The 20,634-nt window shown below is 38.8% G+C and overlaps 2 protein-coding genes across 4 annotated transcripts; one reads left to right on the top strand and one right to left on the bottom strand.

Moving 5' to 3' along the window:
• Positions 1–225: 225 nt before the first annotated feature.
• On the top strand, positions 226–9,208 carry tbc1d20 (TBC1 domain family, member 20). Its single transcript, XM_047347759.1, has 8 exons — positions 226–674; positions 857–1,042; positions 1,140–1,220; positions 2,236–2,422; positions 2,535–2,636; positions 3,308–3,449; positions 4,953–5,131; positions 6,926–9,208. The coding sequence occupies exons 1-8, from the start codon at positions 623–625 to the stop codon at positions 7,188–7,190; spliced, it is 1,194 nt and encodes a 397-aa protein (XP_047203715.1). The 5' UTR covers positions 226–622; the 3' UTR covers positions 7,191–9,208.
• A 491-nt stretch (positions 9,209–9,699) lies between these two features.
• On the bottom strand, positions 9,700–20,422 carry rbck1 (RanBP-type and C3HC4-type zinc finger containing 1). Of its 3 annotated transcripts, none has more exons than XM_047347758.1 (13): positions 20,256–20,419; positions 20,142–20,168; positions 19,707–19,851; positions 19,431–19,527; positions 17,814–18,012; positions 17,557–17,687; positions 15,769–15,942; positions 15,382–15,542; positions 14,803–14,902; positions 14,222–14,401; positions 14,024–14,122; positions 10,618–10,761; positions 9,700–10,509 (listed from the first exon to the last, which is right to left on the bottom strand). In XM_047347758.1, the coding sequence occupies exons 4-13, from the start codon at positions 19,521–19,523 to the stop codon at positions 10,429–10,431; spliced, it is 1,362 nt and encodes a 453-aa protein (XP_047203714.1). In that variant the 5' UTR covers positions 19,524–19,527; positions 19,707–19,851; positions 20,142–20,168; positions 20,256–20,419; the 3' UTR covers positions 9,700–10,428. The 3 variants fall into 3 exon arrangements, with proteins under 3 accessions (XP_047203714.1, XP_047203713.1, XP_047203712.1); XM_047347757.1 differs by having other exon boundaries at positions 20,142–20,220; positions 20,322–20,382; XM_047347756.1 differs by having other exon boundaries at positions 20,142–20,422.
• Positions 20,423–20,634: the final 212 nt, after the last annotated feature.

Raw genomic sequence — 20,634 nt, forward strand, 5'->3', positions numbered from 1 at the left:
ATCACTTTGTGCTGAACTGTTACTAGTTGTACACTTCACATCATAGCACTTTTCATATGATTTATCGGTTTTGTTTTTGTTTGGTTTTTTTTGTCTCGTTGCTGTCTCATTTTTGTTGTACGCAATTAAATATACAATGGCTGTAATAAATTGACTGTTTCGATTTGTTTTGAAAAAGAAAAACGTCCGCCTCCCTTTTAGCTGGCTCGTGTGCCGGCTGACTGCTAACGAGCCGACTCCGTCACTCAGCTGGAGCGACGTCATCACTCATTCCTAGCAGGGAAGCTAACGCTGATATAGATCTCTTCCGCCAGTGTAAACATGTAGCCGTTTCTATGGGTCTAACTCATATTACTTTTAGGCAGCGGTCTAAAATACGAATGGCTCTTTTAGTGGAAGTATCGTCTATAGAACCCAACCGGTGCAGTGCTAGCTTGTTTATTAGCTAATGCAATAGCAAGACGAACTATCCGGGGCCGTGTCTCTATGAAGGCTACCGTTGCTAATTAAATAACGGCTAGCTACTTTCTAATTGGCAGGTACAAGAACCTTAACGGGTTAGTCAAGCGAAAACATGACAAGACATGATTTGCAATAAGGGGGCATCAAGAAGAGGAGAGAAATGAGCACGGCTAGAACTGATCGCGCATCGTCGCCGATGAATGGAAGGCAAGGTACGTGAAATCATGTGAAGTTAATTAAAAAGCTGTCAGGATGTGACTACTCGCTATAACTGCTATAAGCGCATGACCCGATTAAACGTAACCTCCCAGTACCGCATACAACTGTTTAATGTGAATGTCTAACAGTTACGTTAAAAGTAGATCCAAACCAAACACGGTCTTTCTTCTGGTAGACTGGGAAACCAGGCGGAAACGGAAAATTGCAGACATTACTCAGGCCCTGAATGTGGATCCAGTGGATGTAGCAACCCTGAGGAGGATGGCAATCAGTGAAGGGGGGTTGCTGACTGATGAGATACGTTGTCAGGTGTGGCCCAGGCTCCTCAACATCCCTCCTCACCTCTTGGATCAAGAGCCTGGTACCATGTCTTGCATCCATCTTAAATTTGTGTTTACACAGTTAGATGCAGGTTCCTCCACATAAAGTGTCTGCTAATGACAATTTGTCCTGTCCAGAAAAAGTAGAGCGGGATAACAATAAGGACTACAACCAAGTCTTGCTGGATGTTCAGCGTTCCCTGCGAAGGTTTCCACCTGGTGAGGAGTTTACTTAAAGAACTGCCATTAATCACTGTGTGTTTTCCTAATCTTTGTATTCTGCTCATTTTCCTAAGACAAAGCAAACAAAGATGACATTTCCTCTTGAAATTAATGCAATCTGGCAAGAGTTTTGCCCTTACTGGCTGACCTAGAGGGTTCTGCTGGTAGTCAACACTGGTGTCCTTTTTATAAGACTGCAGCCACATTATGCACTCTGCACTACAAAGCAATTTGCTAATCCATTTTGCAAGTGATTATCAAATTAAGAGTTGGTGTTGTGAAATGCTGTGCTTATGCTAGCTGGACTGGCAAACGTTTGTCTGACCAGATGTCCACCAGTCTGAGTCTGAAGCATTGTTGATCACATTGTACTGCCCTGTGATCTCTGTAAGCCTGCGTGTATTTATCAGTACACGAGTGAAGGTTTTCCTTTTAAATAAGATTGTGCTTTGTTGCTGATTGGGGGGAAATGGTCATTCAGTTCTGTTTTTATATACAACAAATGTTTTCTCAAGGCACTTCACAAAAAAAGTAAATTCAGTCCAATCATGCAAACACATTCCAAGTGAATTCCATACATTCTAAATTGATTCTAGTTAATAAAATGGCATGTTTTTTAGGAGTGCAATCTTTCTCATTATGTTTTCGTGTTTTAAGAAGTCTGTCTTTCATTATTAATCAAAAGCCCTATTTTTGTCTAATTGTTTTTTCCATTTTAAAGTTACAACGATTCTCTTTTAATAATGCCTCAAAACTTTTGCATGACATGCTCTGACTCTCTGATCTTTTTAGTAAATAGTGGAATATTATCCAAAAACATTTGTGTTTCTGTGTTTAAACATCTGCTGATAAAAGTGAGTTCTAACCAATTATGACTGGGCTGTTTTTGTTATATTTTTCAGCTGCTCTTAATGTTTTACGTATATGGAGACATCAAAAAAAGAGACAGGCCCATCAAAAGATCAATATTAAAAGCTAGCAGCAGCATTTCATCTTCAATGTTTTCGCACAGGTATGCCAGATGAGCAGAGAGAGGGTCTTCAGGAAGAACTAATTGACATAATTCTGAGAGTCCTGCAACGAAATCCCCAGTTGCACTATTACCAGGGATACCATGACATTGTTGTCACCTTCTTGTTGGTCGTGGGAGAGCGCCTGGCAACTGTTCTAGTAGAGAAACTCTCCACACATCATCTCAGGTAAATGCCAAAAGCAAATTGTTCTGCAGTTTGTTCTATTAGTTTTATCTTTTAAGTATAAATTTGACATTATTGGTTTAAGAAATGCTCTTTGTTTTGCCCTCTGTCACAGGGACTTCATGGACCCCACCATGGACAACACAAAACACATTCTTAACTACCTGATGCCTATTATTGAAAGGGTCAACCCTGAGGTGCACGACTTCATGCAGCAGTAGGATTCTCTGTTATTTTATATACAGCTATAAATAATGATGTTGGCTCTAGCAGATGTTCCAATAAGCAAAAGGAAATAAAACATCCCACAAAACTTTGATGCATGTAAAAGGGGGCGGCGGGGCATAAAGTTTACAATATGCAACATGCATAACTTTTAGGCAAGTAAAAAATGTGTAGAATGCATATGCTTTGCTTTCAGACAGACTACAGTTTATTTTTAGGGAAAGAAATTCCTGAGCACTGAATGGAGTTTTGCGATGGCTGAATGTTAATCCTTATTAACTTGTACTGTTATGAGAAAGACATGAAAAAGCTAAACCGAATGTTGCACATTAATATTCCAAAAAAGTTGCAGATGAATGAATTTTAAATGAAGCCACTGTGCTCTTTAACAGAACACTGATCCTATTATGATAGCTTAACTTTAGACTGTAAACAGCACGTCATTAAGTCCTTTGCTTGGCGGACTGATTCCATAGATTGCCTTTTTAACTGACTTGCTCTGTCTGATATCCTCAAATAACTTTAAAATTCTCTTAATGTCTGATAGTTAGATGTAATGGCATGAATTATAACTGGTGAAACAAATCTGTAGTTAGGAAACCGTAAATGATCTCAGGCTTGTTTGTAAGTTAATCTCATTGCAGGTCTTTTATTAATTCTCAGGGCTGAAGTGGGCACAGTCTTCGCTCTCAGTTGGCTGATAACCTGGTTTGGCCATGTGCTCTCAGATTTCCGTCATGTTGTACGGTTGTATGACTTCTTCCTGGCCTGCCATCCACTGATGCCAATTTATTTTGCTGCTGTGGTAAGTTTCCTGTCATCACTACTTGAATATTTCATCAGACCAATCAATAGTGTTTCAAATCCACAAATGTCAGCCTACTGAAAACAATGTCCATGTTCTGTACAATATACACTCAGTACATTGTGCATGAATTACTACATCCGAGCAGCCTGATATAAAGGCAATCAGCCCATGGCACTGTCAAGGTGTTAAGGAAGCCCAGGTTGATTTAGTAGAGGCCTTCAGCTGGTCGGCTTTCCTGGGTCTGGTGTGTTCATCTTTCTCTTGACATTAGTTCAGGTTTAGGTCAGGTGCGTTTGCTTAGCGATCAAGCAAAGTGATACCATGGTCATTAAATCAGGTATTGATACTGGGGGCAGTGTGGGAAATACTGCTGGAAAATGAAGGCTGCATCTCTGTTAAGCTTCTCAGCAAAGAGGACTAAAGTGCTCTAATATTTCCTGTTAGACGTCGGGCCTGGCTTTTGACATGATAAAACACAGTGCTGATTGCATGGCTCCCCAAATCATCACTGGCCTTGGAAACTTCCCTCAGAACCCGAAGCGTCTTCAGTCTCATTCCAGACTCTTGGAATTTGATTTACTAAATAAATTTACTTTAATTTCCAAAAAGGCTTAGAACAAAATGGACTAGACTGGTGCTGAGTGGTCCTAAGTCCAGGTAGCTAGTTTCTGGAGTTGTCTCTGGTTCAGGAACGGTTAATCACAATCAATACGACAGGTGCAGCCCATGTTCTTTATACACCTGCTTGGGTAGCTCTTGAAGCTCTGACTCCATTTACAGTCCATGCCTTGTGAATCTCCTCCAACTTCTTGAATGGACTTTGTTTCACAAAGTTGCGATTATTCCTTTTTCTTGTGCCCCTTTTCATACCACATCTTTTCCTTCCACTCAGGTTTCCACCAATAGGCTTGGGTACAGCAATTACCTTTTGCGTCTTACCTTCTTGTGTAAGCTGTCAATGACTGTCTGCTGAACAACTGTCATTTAGCAGTCTTCCCCATGATTGTGTAGATCGGAGAATGGTGATAGCATCACATTTCTGTATTAAAAATTCTTTTCTGTTACGTAATTTTCTAATTTGCTTAATAACTTAATTTTGGGGTTTCATTAGCTGTAAGCCATAGTCATTAAAATTACTAGAAATAAACAATTATAGATAACCGAGAAGAATATGTATAATATGAACTTCCCTTTTTGAATCATTTCACGGAAATGACTTTTTTCATAATATTCTAATCTATTGAGTTGCAGCTGCAGCTTGATCAGATTTCAATTTGGGCACAATGCCACTCCCATCTTTGATTAAAAGTAGAAATTGTTGAATGTTTATGTGATTGTTGCCTGAGAAGTAAGGTCACTGTAGCTGTGGCAAATCTTAATGTTCGACATATTTTTCTCAGGATTGCCCCTAGTTTGGCAAGCCTGATTTTTCTCAGAAATGCTTGCACTTGTCACAGTGGCCCTTGAGAAATGCGTCTGTGTTTTGTGATTATGTTGCAGATTGTGCTGCACAGGGAGGAGGAGGTGTTGGATTGTGAATGTGATATGGCAATGGTCCATCACTTGCTGTCCCAGATTCCCCAGGATCTGCCATACGAGACACTGATCAGCCGAGCAGGAGACCTCTTTGTCCAGTTTCCTCCCTCTGAACTGGCCAGAGAGGCAGATGCCCATGAAAGGTACTTAAGTTCTTAAGGGTTGATGCTTGTAAGCACATTACCCTTACAGGCTGTTTGTCTGTCTCTCATTTCTCTGCTTCTACAGGTCCTTCTCAAAAAATTAGCATATTGTGATAAAGTTCATTATTTTCCATAATGTCATGATGAAATTTTAACATTCATATATTTTAGATTCATTGCACACTAACTGAAATATTTCAGGTCTTTTATTGTCTTAATACGGATAATTTTGGCATACAGCTCATGAAAACCCAAAATTCCTATCTCACAAAATTAGCATATCATTAAAAGGGTCTCTAAACAAGCTATGAACCTAATCATCCGAATCAACGAGTTAACTCTAAACACCTGCAAAAGATTCCTGAGACCTTTAAAACTCCCAGCCTGGTTCATCACTCAAAACCCCAATCATGGGTAAAACTGCCGACCTGACTGCTGTCCAGAAGGCCACTATTGACACCCTCAAGCAAGAGGGTAAGACACAGAAAGAAATTTCTGAACGAATAGGCTGTTCCCAGAGTGCTGTATCAAGGCACCTCAGTGGGAAGTCTGTGGGAAGGAAAAAGTGTGGCAGAAAACGCTGCACAACGAGAAGAGGTGACCGGACCCTGAGGAAGATTGTGGAGAAGGGCCGATTTCAGACCTTGGGGGACCTGCAGAAGCAGTGGACTGAGTCTGGAGTAGAAACATCCAGAGCCACCGTGCACAGGCGTGTGCAGGAAATGGGCTACAGGTGCCGCATTCCCCAGACCTGGGCTACAGAGAAGCAGCACTGGACTGTTGCTCAGTGGTCCAAAGTACTTTTTTCGGATGAAAGCAAATTCTGCATGTCATTCAGAAATCAAGGTGCCAGAGTCTGGAGGAAGACTGGGGAGAAGGAAATGCCAAAATGCCAGAAGTCCAGTATCAAGTACCCACAGTCAGTGATGGTCTGGGGTGCCGTGTCAGCTGCTGGTGTTGGTCCACTGTGTTTTATCAAGGGCAGGGTCAATGCAGCTAACTATCAGGAGATTTTGGAGCACTTCATGCTTCCATCTGCTGAAAAGCTTTATGGAGATGAAGATTTCATTTTTCAGCACGACCTGGCACCTGCTCACAGTGCCAAAACCACTGGTAAATGGTTTACTGACCATGGTATCACTGTGCTCAATTGGCCTGCCAACTCTCCTGACCTGAACCCCATAGAGAATCTGTGGGATATTGTGAAGAGAACGTTGAGAGACTCAAGACCCAACACTCTGGATGAGCTAAAGGCCGCTATCGAAGCATCCTGGGCCTCCATAAGACCTCAGCAGTGCCACAGGCTGATTGCCTCCATGCCACGCCGCATTGAAGCAGTCATTTCTGCAAAAGGATTCCCGACCAAGTATTGAGTGCATAACTGTACATGATTATTTGAAGGTTGACGTTTTTTGTATTAAAAACACTTTTCTTTTATTGGTCGGATGAAATATGCTAATTTGTGAGACAGGAATTTTGGGTTTTCATGAGCTGTATGCCAAAATCATCCGTATTAAGACAATAAAAGACCTGAAATATTTCAGTTAGTGTGCAATGAATCTAAAATATATGAATGTTAAATTTTCATCATGACATTATGGAAAATAATTAACTTTATCACAATATGCAAATTTTTTGAGAAGGACCTGTACATAAACATGCATCCTCTTTTTTCATATAAATCACAAATTAGATTTTCCTTTGCTTTTCACCAACAAGTGTTGCTTGCGGTTCTTTTATTAACTCTTTCAATTTCCTTTCCCCCCCTCTTTCTGTATCCATTTTCCTTCTAAGCATGGCGGCTTCTACTTTTAAGGACTTTGAGCTTGCATCCACTCAACAGCGGCCGGACATAGTTCTTCGTCGCAGACGCAGACAAAAACAGGCTTCCCCAGAGAGCTCAACACTGAACCCTGTCATGACGGTGGCACAGCCTTCAACTGCCCGGCGCTTTGTCAGATTGGCAGTGATGGGTCTGACTGTGGCTTTAGGGGCGGCAGCTCTTGCTGTGGTTAATACAGCTCTGGAATGGGCCCCCAAGTTGGACTTGTTTCCTTGAACTACTTTAAAGCCAACCTGCCAACTTTTGTCTTAACTAAATAAAGCCGGTAGATCCTTTCCAAGAACCCTTTGGTGAGCATTTTTGGAGCGAGCTTACAAAGCTGAACATGTTAACTTTCCTCTGTTGTCATCAAGGATGCGTCCAAACATCCTGCTCCAAGAGGAGCTGTTAAGGCCCCAGCTCTTTATGAATCCTTGCAAAGGGTGGATAGGTTTAAAAGCTGTTGCCGCTTTTAAATGAAGAAATCCTCCATGTTATAATGAAGAAACTATTTCAAAGGACTGTCATTGATGGTGTCATGATTAAAGTTTATTTATATTTTGTGATAGGATGTCTGATTTAGTGTTATGCTCACAGAGATTTCTGCTGAAAGCCTGACTCACTACACTTGAAGCTGCTGCCATTTTTGAGAGCTGAGAGAATGTGTGTTTGTGTGAATGTTTGTTTGGGCGCCACCCATTTGTTATACATATTTGATACCTGTACTGAGACCAATCTGAGGATCCTCTGTATTTATCCAACTGTAAAATATGACGTATGTCAGTGATTTTACTGGAACATGAAGCAATTTTAGGGTCATCATTTTATTGTTTTTAGTTTATTTGCCCCCCTCTGATTGTTTAAAAAAATGTTTTTTTTAATTCTAGGAATTTGGATCTTTCTCTGTAAATAGAGCATCTTCAACACATGTTGTCAACCTTAATTATGCATTTTAATTTAGGGTTGTTGCTAAGATAATTTGTGTTTAACATATATAATACAAATAGGTATTACCAAAGTAAATGTAGTCTAACATACTTTAACAGTTTTGTTTTAGGTTAACCATGAAAAAAGAGAAACAGCTTTCACAATTCAGCAATACTCTCTGATCAAACGGTTGCAAGAAAACCAAAATATTTAGTTAAACAGTCTTAAAAATGATTCTTCTGTTTGTCTTCTGCCTCTTTTTTCTGGGGGTGTATTATGAAGATACATTAATGCCTTTGCCAGGTATCTTGAAATCCTCAACTGTAAATAAGGAGAGTCCTAAAGCAGCTAGAGAACCTTGTTAAAGTAACTGGTCTACCTGTCAAAGTGCTATCCTTTGTGGTTCTTTGTATGAAACCTTTGTTTATATCCGACAGTGGAATAAAATTGCAGCTTCTCTATTCATGTTGCAGAAACACAAATGACTGAATCTTAACACATTTAGATCCCAAACAGAATGACATTTTAATTTCTAAATTTACACCTTGGACTTCATTTAAAATAAGCTTATACACTGTTAATTTTAGCCATAGCTTTTTGTTGCAGATTGCAGTGTTACATTTAAATGTAAACCTGCTGAGCAGCACACTGTGCCATTAAAAAAAGATGTACATTTAAAGTAGCTAAAGCTTTGGTTAACATTGTAGAACCAGTGTTGTTTTGCATTTGATTTCTGACATACATAGAACCACAATGTAGGTAAGCATGGTTTCTGTGTACAATGCATTCATGTTGTTAAGTGTTCCAGTCTTTTCCATTCACCTTGGAGGTGTTTCAGTGGTTTGGAAGGAATATAAAACTTTGTCTTAACAGAAAAATTCAAGTAGTTAGTGGAGCTTTGTAATCTCTTTTTCTTTTAACACAATGATGGTTTCAGAGTGGTGGGTCACCTACATACATTTAATGGTATATTTCTAGAATTATGCTTCTGCAAAAATCACAATAAGAGAACCAGAACTCAACATTTCACACTCTGTATCTGCGGTGTATTTAAAAGGTTAAGAACCCACATAATGAACCACTGTTGGAAATGGCTTTCAATTCCTAATTATACTGAAGGTAAACCGACACAAATTAATCTCATGAAAACATAGCTGTTGATCAGTATTGTAAAGGATCACTTAATCACATAACGCACCACTCAGTGGTATTTATTTTCATTGCATTAAATAATGTATCTGCCTTTTAATGTTTATTTTTGTTATAATAAAAGTAGTACACTAATGTTAAGTTGTAAAATAGATTGATAATAAACTGGAGTGAAAGTGTTTCCTGTATTTGTTGGAATTCTTCAGTTAAAATTGTGCCGTTTTTTTTCTGCTGGAAAGTTTTGTGTTTTGAATTTAATTTAGTTCTACAGAATCATTTCATAACTATTGTTTTGAAATGATTCTGTATGAATCCTGTATAATTATGATTATATTTACAATATAAACATGGCAAGGCACTTTTAAATGTTGCAAAATGTAAGCGGGAGTTCTGAGGCAACACTATTTTGCAGTTATGCAAAAGTGCATAACTCCAAACTCATCCAACCAAGCTTGACTAACATAAAAACATATATTTTTAAAAATAATCTCAATATTTAAAAATCTGAAGTCATTGTAAAAGTATAACTTTTTAAAATGTTCAATATTAAATGTGTGATTCCTAATTAAATATCAGATCTAAAACACCTAAGGATACAGAACACATCGTGCAATACATTTCATCCAGCACCTCTTTAGGAGTGAACACTGAAGAATTTAGGATAAGGAAATTATTAAAATACATTTTAATTACTGATCTGAGCTGTTGCAGACCTCAAACATCAAAGTCCCCAAGTGCATCAAAACAAGGTGATTTGCATTATAAAAACATGCAATGTAAACAGCATCCTTCACCACAGTCAGCACAGAAGACTGCCCAAATAATTCATATATGGTCGGTAAAATACAAACATACAGGATTTACAACTTCAAAATACTTTCATCTTAATTAAGCTCTGATTACATTTCATTGGCTCCAGTAATTGCTACATTAATTTTGCAGTTATTCTGGTGCTTTGTTGAGAAGTGATGAGTTGCATTATTAAGCAAAGGTTAAACACTGTAGAAACAAAGCAACCTCCTTACATTTAACCTGTTTAGGTGTTACAGCCTTTTGTTCCATTTTTGTCAGAAAGCACAAAAACTCGCTGGTCGATAAAAGGAACTGCAAGGATTGGCTGGAGATTGGATCTCACAATGTATTATTAATTAGCAGAAATATAATAAAGGAAGAACTCTCAGTGAGGTATTTTTCATTGTGTTGACAGTTGGCATCTTCAGCTGCAGAAAGATGTATAAATTATGACATTTTCCCCTGCATTGGTTAATGTGCCATCAAAGTTTATAAATGTGTGTACAATATAATGCAGCCAAGAGTGTAATGCGTTAGATGCTTAAGACAATCCAAACTCTTCACATTGATAAAGCTGAATCATGCTGAGCTCATGAGTGTCCTCCCCTTAGTGGCAGTTTTGACAGTTGGGATGACAAGGCTTATTGTTGACCCGACATCCACAACCACCGGATGTATCGCCATGTCCCTTTAAAACGAAGAAAATAGATGCATAACCCAAGCAACAACACAGTATTTTCTTTATGAACTACATGTGTCTGTGTAACGTTGTATGCACACGTGTGGTGACATTTACATTTGGTCCCCATCGAGCTTGTTTGGTGACCCAGCAGATTTCCGTCTTGCACATCAGACAACAGATCCAATCGCAGCCATCTTTTTTCTGGACGATGATGTCACACCGTGGGCATTTCATGGCTTCTTCATTCTGCAACATGTTCTACAGTAACAGTGTCATTGAACAGCTCTTAAATTTAGGCCCAGATTAAAAAACAGCAACATTAAAAAATTGTTATGGTGTCACTTGGAAAATAAAATGAAAATGTTCCACAAGCCGTTTTCCAAATTGTTAGGATTTAGTGAAATATTATGATTCTTAAATGAACAAAGTCAAAGCCATGAATAAAACTTTATCTACAATGTGGATCATTCAGCAAATATTTATCTAACATAAAGATCAATATTTCATTGAAAGTATGCGAGACATCCAAATTGATGAAAAAAGACTTTGGAATAATTTCATGCAAAAAAAACCTTCACCTAACCATCTATATGTATACTAGGACCTAAATTAAATTTAAATTTCCATAATCATATTTAAGTCATTGCTCAAGAAAATACACTGCTCAAAAAAAAAAAGGGAACACTCAAATAACACATCCTAGATCTGAATGAATGAAATATTCTTATTGAATACTTTGTTCTGTACAAAGTTGAATGTGTTGACAACAAAATCACACGAAAATCATCAATGGAAATCAAATTTATTAACCAATGGAGGCCTGGATTTGGAGTCATACACAAAATTAAAGTGGAAAAACACACTAGAGGATGATCCAACTTTGATGTCATGTCCTTAAAACAAGTCAAAATGAGGCTCAGTATTGTGTGTGGCCTCCACGTGCCTGTATGACCTCCCTACAACGCCTGGACATGCTCCTGATGAGATGGCGGATGGTCTCCTGAGGGATCTCCTCCCAGACCTGGACTAAAGCATCCGCCAACTCCTGGACAGTCTGTGGTGCAACATGACGTTGGTGGATGGAGCGAGACATGATGGCCCAGATGTGCTCAATCGCATTCAGGTCTGGGGAACAGGCGGGCCAGTCCATAGGTTCAATGTCTTCATCTTGCAGGAACTGCTGACACACTCCAGCCACATGAGGTCTAGCATTGTCCTGCATTAGGAGGAACCCAGGGCCAACTGCACCAGCATATGGTCTCACAAGGGGTCTGAGGATCTCATCTCAGTACCTAATGGTAGTCAGGCTACCTCTGGCGAGCACATGGAGGGCCATGCGGCCTTCCAAAGAAATGCCACCCCACACTATTACTGACCCACTGCCAAACCAGTCATGCTGAAGGATGTTGCAGGCAGCAGATCGCTCTCCACGGTGTCTCCAGACTCTGTCACGTCTGTCACATGTGCTCAGTGTGAACCTGCTTTCATCTGTGAAGAGCACAGGGTGCCAGTGGTCAATATACCAATCCTGGTGTTCTCTGGCAAATGCCAAGCGTCCTGCACGGTGTTGGGCTGTGAGCACAACCCCCATTTGTGGACGTCGGGCCCTCATACCATCCTCATGGAGTCGGTTTCTAACCGTTTATGCAGACACATGCACATCTGTGGCCTGCTGGAGGTCATTTTGCAGGGCTCTGGCAGTGCTCCTCCTGTTCCTCCTTGCACAAAGGTGGAGGTAGCGGTCCTGCTGCTGGGTTGTTGCCCTCCTACGGCCTCCTCCACGTCTCCTGGTGTACTGGTCTGTCTCCTGGTAGCGCCTCCAGACTCTGGACTCTATGCTGACAGACACAGCAAACCTTCTTGTCACAGCTCGCATTGATGTGCCATCCTGGATGAGCTGCACTACCTGAGCCACTTGTGTGGGTGGTAGAGTCCGTCTCATGCTACCACGAGTGTGAAAGCACCACCATTATTCAAAAGTGACCAAAACATCAGCCAGAAAGCATAGATACTGAGAAGTGGTCTGTGGTCCCCACCTGCAGACACACTCCTTTATTGAGTGTTTTGCTAATCGCCAACGATTTCCCCCTGTTGTCTTTTCCATTTGAACAACAACATGTGAAACTGATTGTCAATCAGTGTTGCTTCCTAAGTGGACAGTTTGATTTCACAGAAGTTTGATTTACTTGGACTTATATTGTATTTAAGTGTTCCCTTTATTTTTTTTTGAGCAGTGTACATAATAGCCTTAATGTGACTGCATTTTAAACTAAAATGGTACAATACATATTTACTGATAATGTCTCCTTATTTTATTTTAAGGCAGCTTACAAACCCAGCTTTCTTGCAGTGGTCTGCTTAAGAGGTCACTATGAATAGACAGGAATCAACATTTATTGTAATGTTTATGGTAACTAAAAATTGTAAAACAATGTTGTTGGTGTTTTTAAAAAGCTCCCCCATAACTACAGCATTATGATAAAAGTATTTGCCCCCTTGCATATTACTTCTGATTTCACTTTTTATTCATGCTTAAATGTTTCAATCAAATATTAATATCTGACAAGGATAACCTGTGTAAACTTTTTTGTTTTATTGATTCATGAAATCTAAACCATCCTGACCCTATGTGAAAGTACATTTGCCTCCTTTCAAAACCACAAATTAACCATGATTAACCACATTTGTTTGGTTCAGTTTTACTGGCCACACCCAGGCTCGATTACAGGCCTGTAGAATGAAGAATTCACATAAAATGACAATCTCACAAAGTAAAGTATGTTACAAGATCTTTAAAAGAAACACAAAATGTTCTACTCTAAAGAAATTCAAGAACAGATGTAAAATAAAGTAATTGACATCCATCAGTCTGGAAAGGTGTCGAAGGATATCTGTAAGGTTTTGGGGCTCCAGTGGGAGCCAATAGTAAGAGGGAATTTACAACATAAGAAAAAAATACTAAACAGTTACTAAAAATACCATACTCAGATTTGAGGAAATGTGCAACTGAGTAGGATAGTAAAAAATGTACAAAATGTGCATATATATTTGTTGGGAGCTTTTCATGTCCTGGGCGGAAGGGAGCTTTGAAAACATTCCCTGAAAGATCTTTATGCATTCAACAATGAGCTAAAGACTAGGTTAAAAAAAAAAAAAAGAGTCTAGCAACATTCCTCTGGAGCAATGTTAAAGACTCATTGCCAGTTATGAGAAACACTTGATGACAGTTGTGGCCTCAAAGGGTAAAACCAGTTATTAGGTTTGGTGGCGCTTGCTTTTTTTTTTTTTTTTTTTTAGTGCCATGCAGGTTTGTACAGCTGCACCTTCATAAAAGTAAATCTGTCAGATATTATTATGTGTTTGATGATTTGAAACATTTAAGTGTGAAGAAAATCAAAAACAGAAGAAATCTCTGGGGTGACAAAGACTTTTTCACCGAACTGTATGTAGAAAGAAGATTTCCAATGTCATCATAAGAAAGTAAAAAAAAAAACAACAACCAGCTTCTAGGCTGACCAACCTCTAACATCTGCTTGGTCTGCTGAGCTGCTTTGTCATTCTCTGCTCGGATGCGCAGGTCGTCCTGGTAGTCCTTACAATTCATGTCTTTGTGGATGGCCTAAAACAAAGTTAGCAAAATCAATTATATGTTATGCTTCTAATATTACAGCATAGGGAAAAAAAACATTATTACACGGAGTAGAAATTGCAAAGCTACCCGACAGAGAATGCAGTTGATTTCATTGCAGAGGCTGCAGTTGAACTCATTGACTTCATCCTCGTAGATGCACCACCCTCGACAGTTGGGAGTCTGACAGTGGAAGCTGTGCTCGGAGCGGCTCTCTGCAATGTTCAAACGCAGCTCCAGAAACCGCTGGTGCTCCTCCTCTGTGAGCAACTGACCACAGAATCACAGCAGAATGAAAGGTGCAGGGATTAGGGAAAATCTATCTGAAATTGTACTAGAAGGTGCAAGACAGAAGAAGACAGAGGGAGGACTACAAACACGTGAGCAACCTTTTAAAGCTGTGTGTGCTTTGCAAAAATTAATATCCTAAGTGCTGGTTCTCACTGAGTGGTGGCAATGTTATTCAACTTTAGATTCAATTATAGAAACTGAAAGTGGCTTTTTTATTTATTAAAAAAGAGCAATAAAATGAATGTCCATCATGTTTTCTTCAATTAATTTCAGCTCAATTTCTTTTAAAAATACAGTTTTACATTTTATAGCATGGTTCAAGATAGACAGTTATGTTCAGAGGAACTATGTTTCTTCACCTGCAGTTGGCTTCAGCTCACCTCTTTTATCTCTCGGTCCAATAATTTGCTCTCACAATCCGTGTCTGCACAATACACCTCTGCATCCTGGCTGTTTATGACAGTCCCTTTGAGACACTCCCTAAAGGTAGACACACACATACAAAACATTCAAGTATGTAATGCAAATGCAAAAAATGTCACTCACTGTACACTTTGAGAAACTAGACTTAAAGTGGAATAAAATATAAATCATGGAATTTCCACTAAATCCTATTTAAAGATGCACAAATAAAATATACATTCAGTGGTTAGATTTATATTTGTAGGATGATTAGAAAACAACAATAGTAAACAATTATTTTCATATTGCTATAACAGTAACTATTTTTAATTTTTACTTTTATAAAGCTTACACAAATTTCTTTCAATTAAAAGGGGCAACATAAGCATCTAAAACCTTTTTTTTTTACTAAAGTCTTACTTCTCTTGACATTTTGTGAAATTCAAACATTTTATCTTTAAATATAACTCAGTCAAAATTACTTTAAAATCCCAAGATCAGTTCTATCTAGTCATCTGTTTTTACTTCTTAAGCCACAGAGAAATGTTCTCTCAAACCTGCAAAAAGTGTGCAAACATTCTCTAAGCACAACACCCTCTCCTTGCTCCAGAGTGGAGAAGCAGATGGGACAATCTGTCTCTGTGGTATTAGAAATGAGGTTCTGCTCATCTGTGGCCAACAAGTACATGTAGTTTTTCTCACGTTCCAGCTGCTGAGCCTACATTACAAGGTTACAGAGGAGAAAGCACATAAAACACGGATTTAGTTAAGCAATTAAACATAGGTTTAATATCGACTGATATAAATTATCACAATTATCACCAACTTCGTTATCAATAATTAGGGAATTGCTCTGATAAGGATCAATTACCACATTTATTCATATCATAGTGTGTCGTTTCTTTCGGCATTGTTTTGCCTGGTTTTTAATGAGCATTTGGTACCTCTTCATATTGCAGTAAGGCCAGCCGTTCTTGTTCAATGCGCAAAACTTCCTCCTGGTCAGGCTGATAGATGTCTGGCACCTTATAGTCCTGTGGCCTGTCCCCTCCACACATCTCACAGCCGGGGCGGGTTGGCTTGTTAACGTATGTGCACATTGTACAGGCCCAGCCCAACTAAACACAAATACACACAAATTAACTTTCCTGTTCTTTCAGGTGCCCTACTACACAAGTACCTTCAAGACTGATAGCACAGTTAGGTTGTGTAACTTCTAGTAGATAGATATATGTTTGCTAGAGGTCTGCTTGTGGCATCCACTAGTTGTAGAAATGAAAACTACACAACTCGTTAGGGTAACAATAAACAGTAAATAGTAACATATTCAGTAAATAGCAGCATATCCAAAATCATCCCATTGTAATATCCTTTATCATTAGATCATTTTCAGGATGACCAAAACGTCACATTACACAAGACCCATTTAGAGTTCGACTGAAAAGTCAATATACACTCTTTATAGGCATGAAAGACATTCATTTTAGACTTTTGATATTTCTTTAAAAAGAAGTTAATTTTGTAAATAGTGTCATTATACAACAAGCAATTGGCATGATTTAAGTAACAATAACAGGTTGAAGTTGAATTTACTGTGGTTATGCTCCAACCCAACCAGGATGAAAATTATATAGGCAGGTGCAAATATATACATGCAGCCTCAATTAAAATTTGATAAAAATCTCTGTTAACAACCTTTTTAATAATTCTGACTGGATATTTTTACTGTTCTCTTTTGCAGCATTGGGAGGTTTCTTATAATGGACAAAGTTTTAAATCATTCCACAAATCGTCAATATGGTTGAGGTCATGGTTTCAATATTTACTTCTTTAATTCCAATTGTCACGTGTATCTAGGATTAGTGCCCGGTTTAAAAACGCAATTTTGTCGAGTTTCAGCCATCTGACCCAAACTGTTACCCTCAGATAAACACAAATTAATTAGGATGTTCAGGAACAACCTTGGATCAAGCCTCAAGTCTGTAAACTGGAAGCTGTGAGAATTCCAGGTTCACCGTTTCACAGTGGAGCAAGTTCCACATTGAGAGGTTGCTGACCAGCGAAAAAGCTTGTGCTCTGAAATCAGTAATTTTAAGCTCGACTGAAACGTTCATCCAAAATGGTCAAGCCAAAAGTCTCATGGTGAAAAGTTGTATTGTTAGACAGAACAACGATAAGGCTATCTGACAACAATTGCAATTGTATTGTACAACATAGATGTAATATTTAAACAGGGATAGCTCCAAATTGTTTTACCTTACCCTAAATCAATACCTATAGTGTTGAAACATGGACACAACTATGTCTTCCAACGGAACAAAAATCACATACTTAAAGAATTCCTGAAAATTCCTGGACCATCCTTAAAAGTCAGGTTTGTGCAATGAAACCAATTAATTCAAATTACCCATCAATTCTGCAAAGGGAAGTGGTAAGATATCCAGTCAAAATTATGCTAAACTCCTGTTGATAACTACAAGAAGTCAAAAGGTCAAGATGCAACTTGCTAAGGGATGTCTAATTAAATAATTGCAGGGGTGTATATGTATTCATTTGACACTTTATGTATTTAAAAAAGTTAAATTTGAAAAAGCAGAGTTTAGGTTAAGTATTAAAAAGGCCAAAACTACAATGAAATTCATACCCATAAACTGTGTAAGTAAATGTTTCAAAAGAACTGTAAATGTCAGGCATTATCAAGCCTCTGATTTCTGAATTGTGTACATTTCGACCTGAGGTTTAGCAGCCACAGCAGGCTGGGGAGTAGCCTTGTTTTTAGGAAGTACAGGAGGAGGAGCAGTTTTGTCATCACCACCCACTCCTCTAGGGTAAAGCTGGATTGACTGCATGGATTCCACAATACCTAAAGTCAAAGCATAAGAAAATGTAAACTTTTTGTGCTGTAAATCTTTTTATTGGAGATCTGCTTGGATAATCATAAACAACATGAAAGACATAACATTTCCTGCCATTTCAGTGTGTTACTCACTAGCGAAACGCTGCTGTTCCTGGTCCTGATTGTGTTGCTGCCGTGTAAGTTGCGCTGCCTGGGCAGAGAGGATAAACAGGAAAGCCTGATCTCCGCTCTTGCGGATGCCGTGGCTGTATAAAGTTTCCTGATCGTGGGCTAGGCGTTTACCGATCACCCAGCGCTGGAGTGTTGGGTGGAATCCAAAGTCATGACTGATCTGGAAAAATCAGAAGAGAGCATAAAATTTCAAAAATTTTACATTTTAATCACACAATTCAGGTTCAACATAACCAATACAGAGTTGTGTAAAAGTATTCACACCCCTTGAACCTTTGTCATGTTACAACCATGAACGTGGTATTTTGTGTTTGTGATAGACCAACGCAAGCGAGAGCCTAACTTTAAAGTGAAGATATACAAAGATCTTAGGGCTATACAAATACATGGAAAATTTGTGATTGCGATACTGTCGCTGAAAATTACAATGAAGACATTGATTATGATTAACGCATATCTTTCCTTTGAACTTTTCCGTGAGCTCCAGCACTAAAAACATACATATGGTCTGCATCAAGACCAGTATGAGACCAACCAACAGGCTAAATATGTTTTGGGCATGTGAATGTATGGCACTTGAAATATGATATTTAACCAAGTATTGCATCCAAGCAGAATAAAGCTGTGAATAAGTTTAAAGTGCAGCCAAGAGCCCAATGGTAGCTCTAGGGAAGATGAAGAGATCAACAGCGCAGATGAGACAACCTGTAGACAAGACAACTATTAGGGGTTTCCTCCACAAATATGGCCTTAATTGAAAAGGGACAAAAAGAAAGCCATTGCTCAAAGAAAGCCATAGGATGGCCTGCTTGCAATTTGACATAAGACAGGTAGGAGACACAGCAGACATTGTAAAAAGGTGTTCTGGTGAGGTGAAACCAAAATTTGACATTATGGGCCAAAACATGCCATGTATGGGAGCAAAATTATACTGCAAACCACCTTAAACATGCTATCCTCACTGTGAAGCATCATGGTAATGGAAGGATGCTGTAGGGATGCTTTTCATCAGGTTAGAGTTGATGAGAAGAAACCTGGAAGTAAAACTGTCAGAAGCCACTAAAGACTTGAGACCGCGGTGGAGATTCACCTTAAAAGGAGGACAACAATTCTGATCATAAAGCCAGAGCTACAATGGAATGGATATTTGTGTGTTAGAATAGCCCAGTCCATATCCAGACCTAAACTCAGCTGATAATCTGTGGCAAGACTTAAAAACTGCTGTTCAGATGCTCTTCATCCAGAGAGCTTAAGCTATAATTGCAGTACTGACTCAGAGGGCATTAAATAAAAATACATGTCACACTTTTCCCTTTTTTTCTTTGCAAAAAATGGACAACAATATATCATTTTACTTCCATGTCGTTTTTGTTGGCCTATCACATTAAACAATAAAATACACTTTGTGGTTCTAATGTGACAATTTAAAATATAGTTCAAGGGGTATGAATGCATACTAGCATTAAATAGCTGCTGTGGTAATATCTTTATGCTAATGTGTTGTCTTTGACCATTATGGTAAAAATGGTTTAAGTAAGAAGAAGGGATATTCCTAATATCTTAGCCTCACTACTGCACCTTATCTTTAAGTTCTGCAATTTTCATGCCAGTGGAAACAGCAAGAGTCACTGGGATATAGTTTTCCGACTGGGCATCCTCCACACCAACCATCAATCTACAGAGAAGAAAACAATATATTCCATGAGATGAACGTAATTTTCTATCAATGTGGTGTTTTCCAAACATGTATTTTTACCTAACCAGAAAGAAAATGCATGATGATAATCTCCAAATTAAATTCTAAGAATAAGCAATAATGTGACTGACTTTTGCCTGCACTCAGATATCACCCACCTAATGGAGTCCTGAGGGTAGACGTGGCTCTTGATATTGACTGACACTGTAACAGAGAGCTGGGAAAGCTTCTTGCACAGATTTGCTGCCTCTTCAGATTCGCCACTGCTGATGGCTTCGCCCAGAGAGAAGGCCAGCTCCTCTGCTGCACCATCAGGAACAATTAAACACATCACAGGACTTATCAGTTAATTGCGTACAGCTTTCACTTTCACTACCCATCATAAACATAAAATAATAAGTTTAGCATGTTAGGCCTGACTGTCTAACGTATCGGAATCTTGTTTATGACTTCATATTTTCACAAACTGCAGTAAACATACTTCGATAATATGAAACACTGACAAAAACTTCAAACTGGGACAGCAACAGTCTAGTGAGTGAGAAGATAAATTACGGTTAGATCAATCAAAGGAAAATCGAAACATAGCTTACCTTCTTTGAGGTTCCTTCTCTGTAAATCTTCAGAAGCCATTAGAAGTCAGATAACGCATGAATGGCGAACACTTCACAACTGTGACCAAACAAAAACTTTCAGTACTGTCCCACCTTAAATGTTTGAGTTATAGTTCCCTCCGCATCCAAAGAATCCTCAGCTGTTTCACTTAAACATACATTATTGTTATTTTAAGTCATAGAAGAAGTAAATACGGGTTTTACATGGAGCACTTCTTCCCTGCTTTGCCTTCACTTCTGAGCGACTGTCATCGGAAGGGAAAGTGAAACTGGATCAAATTCAGGAAGAAAATATTTAAAGGAATCCGCCCCTCCTCCCACCGTTCACTATTTAAACGTTTATTTTTGGAGTTTTATTATAAATACAACGGCAACAATTAAAAACACAAACAATTAAAACAGATTCTGCGGGTTATTTACAATAATGCAATGTTTTTAAAGAAAGTCAAAGCAATGATACCCAACATCCAGC

Source organism: Girardinichthys multiradiatus, chromosome 20 (genome assembly GCF_021462225.1).
Source record: "Girardinichthys multiradiatus isolate DD_20200921_A chromosome 20, DD_fGirMul_XY1, whole genome shotgun sequence".
Lineage (NCBI taxonomy): Eukaryota > Metazoa > Chordata > Actinopteri > Cyprinodontiformes > Goodeidae > Girardinichthys > Girardinichthys multiradiatus.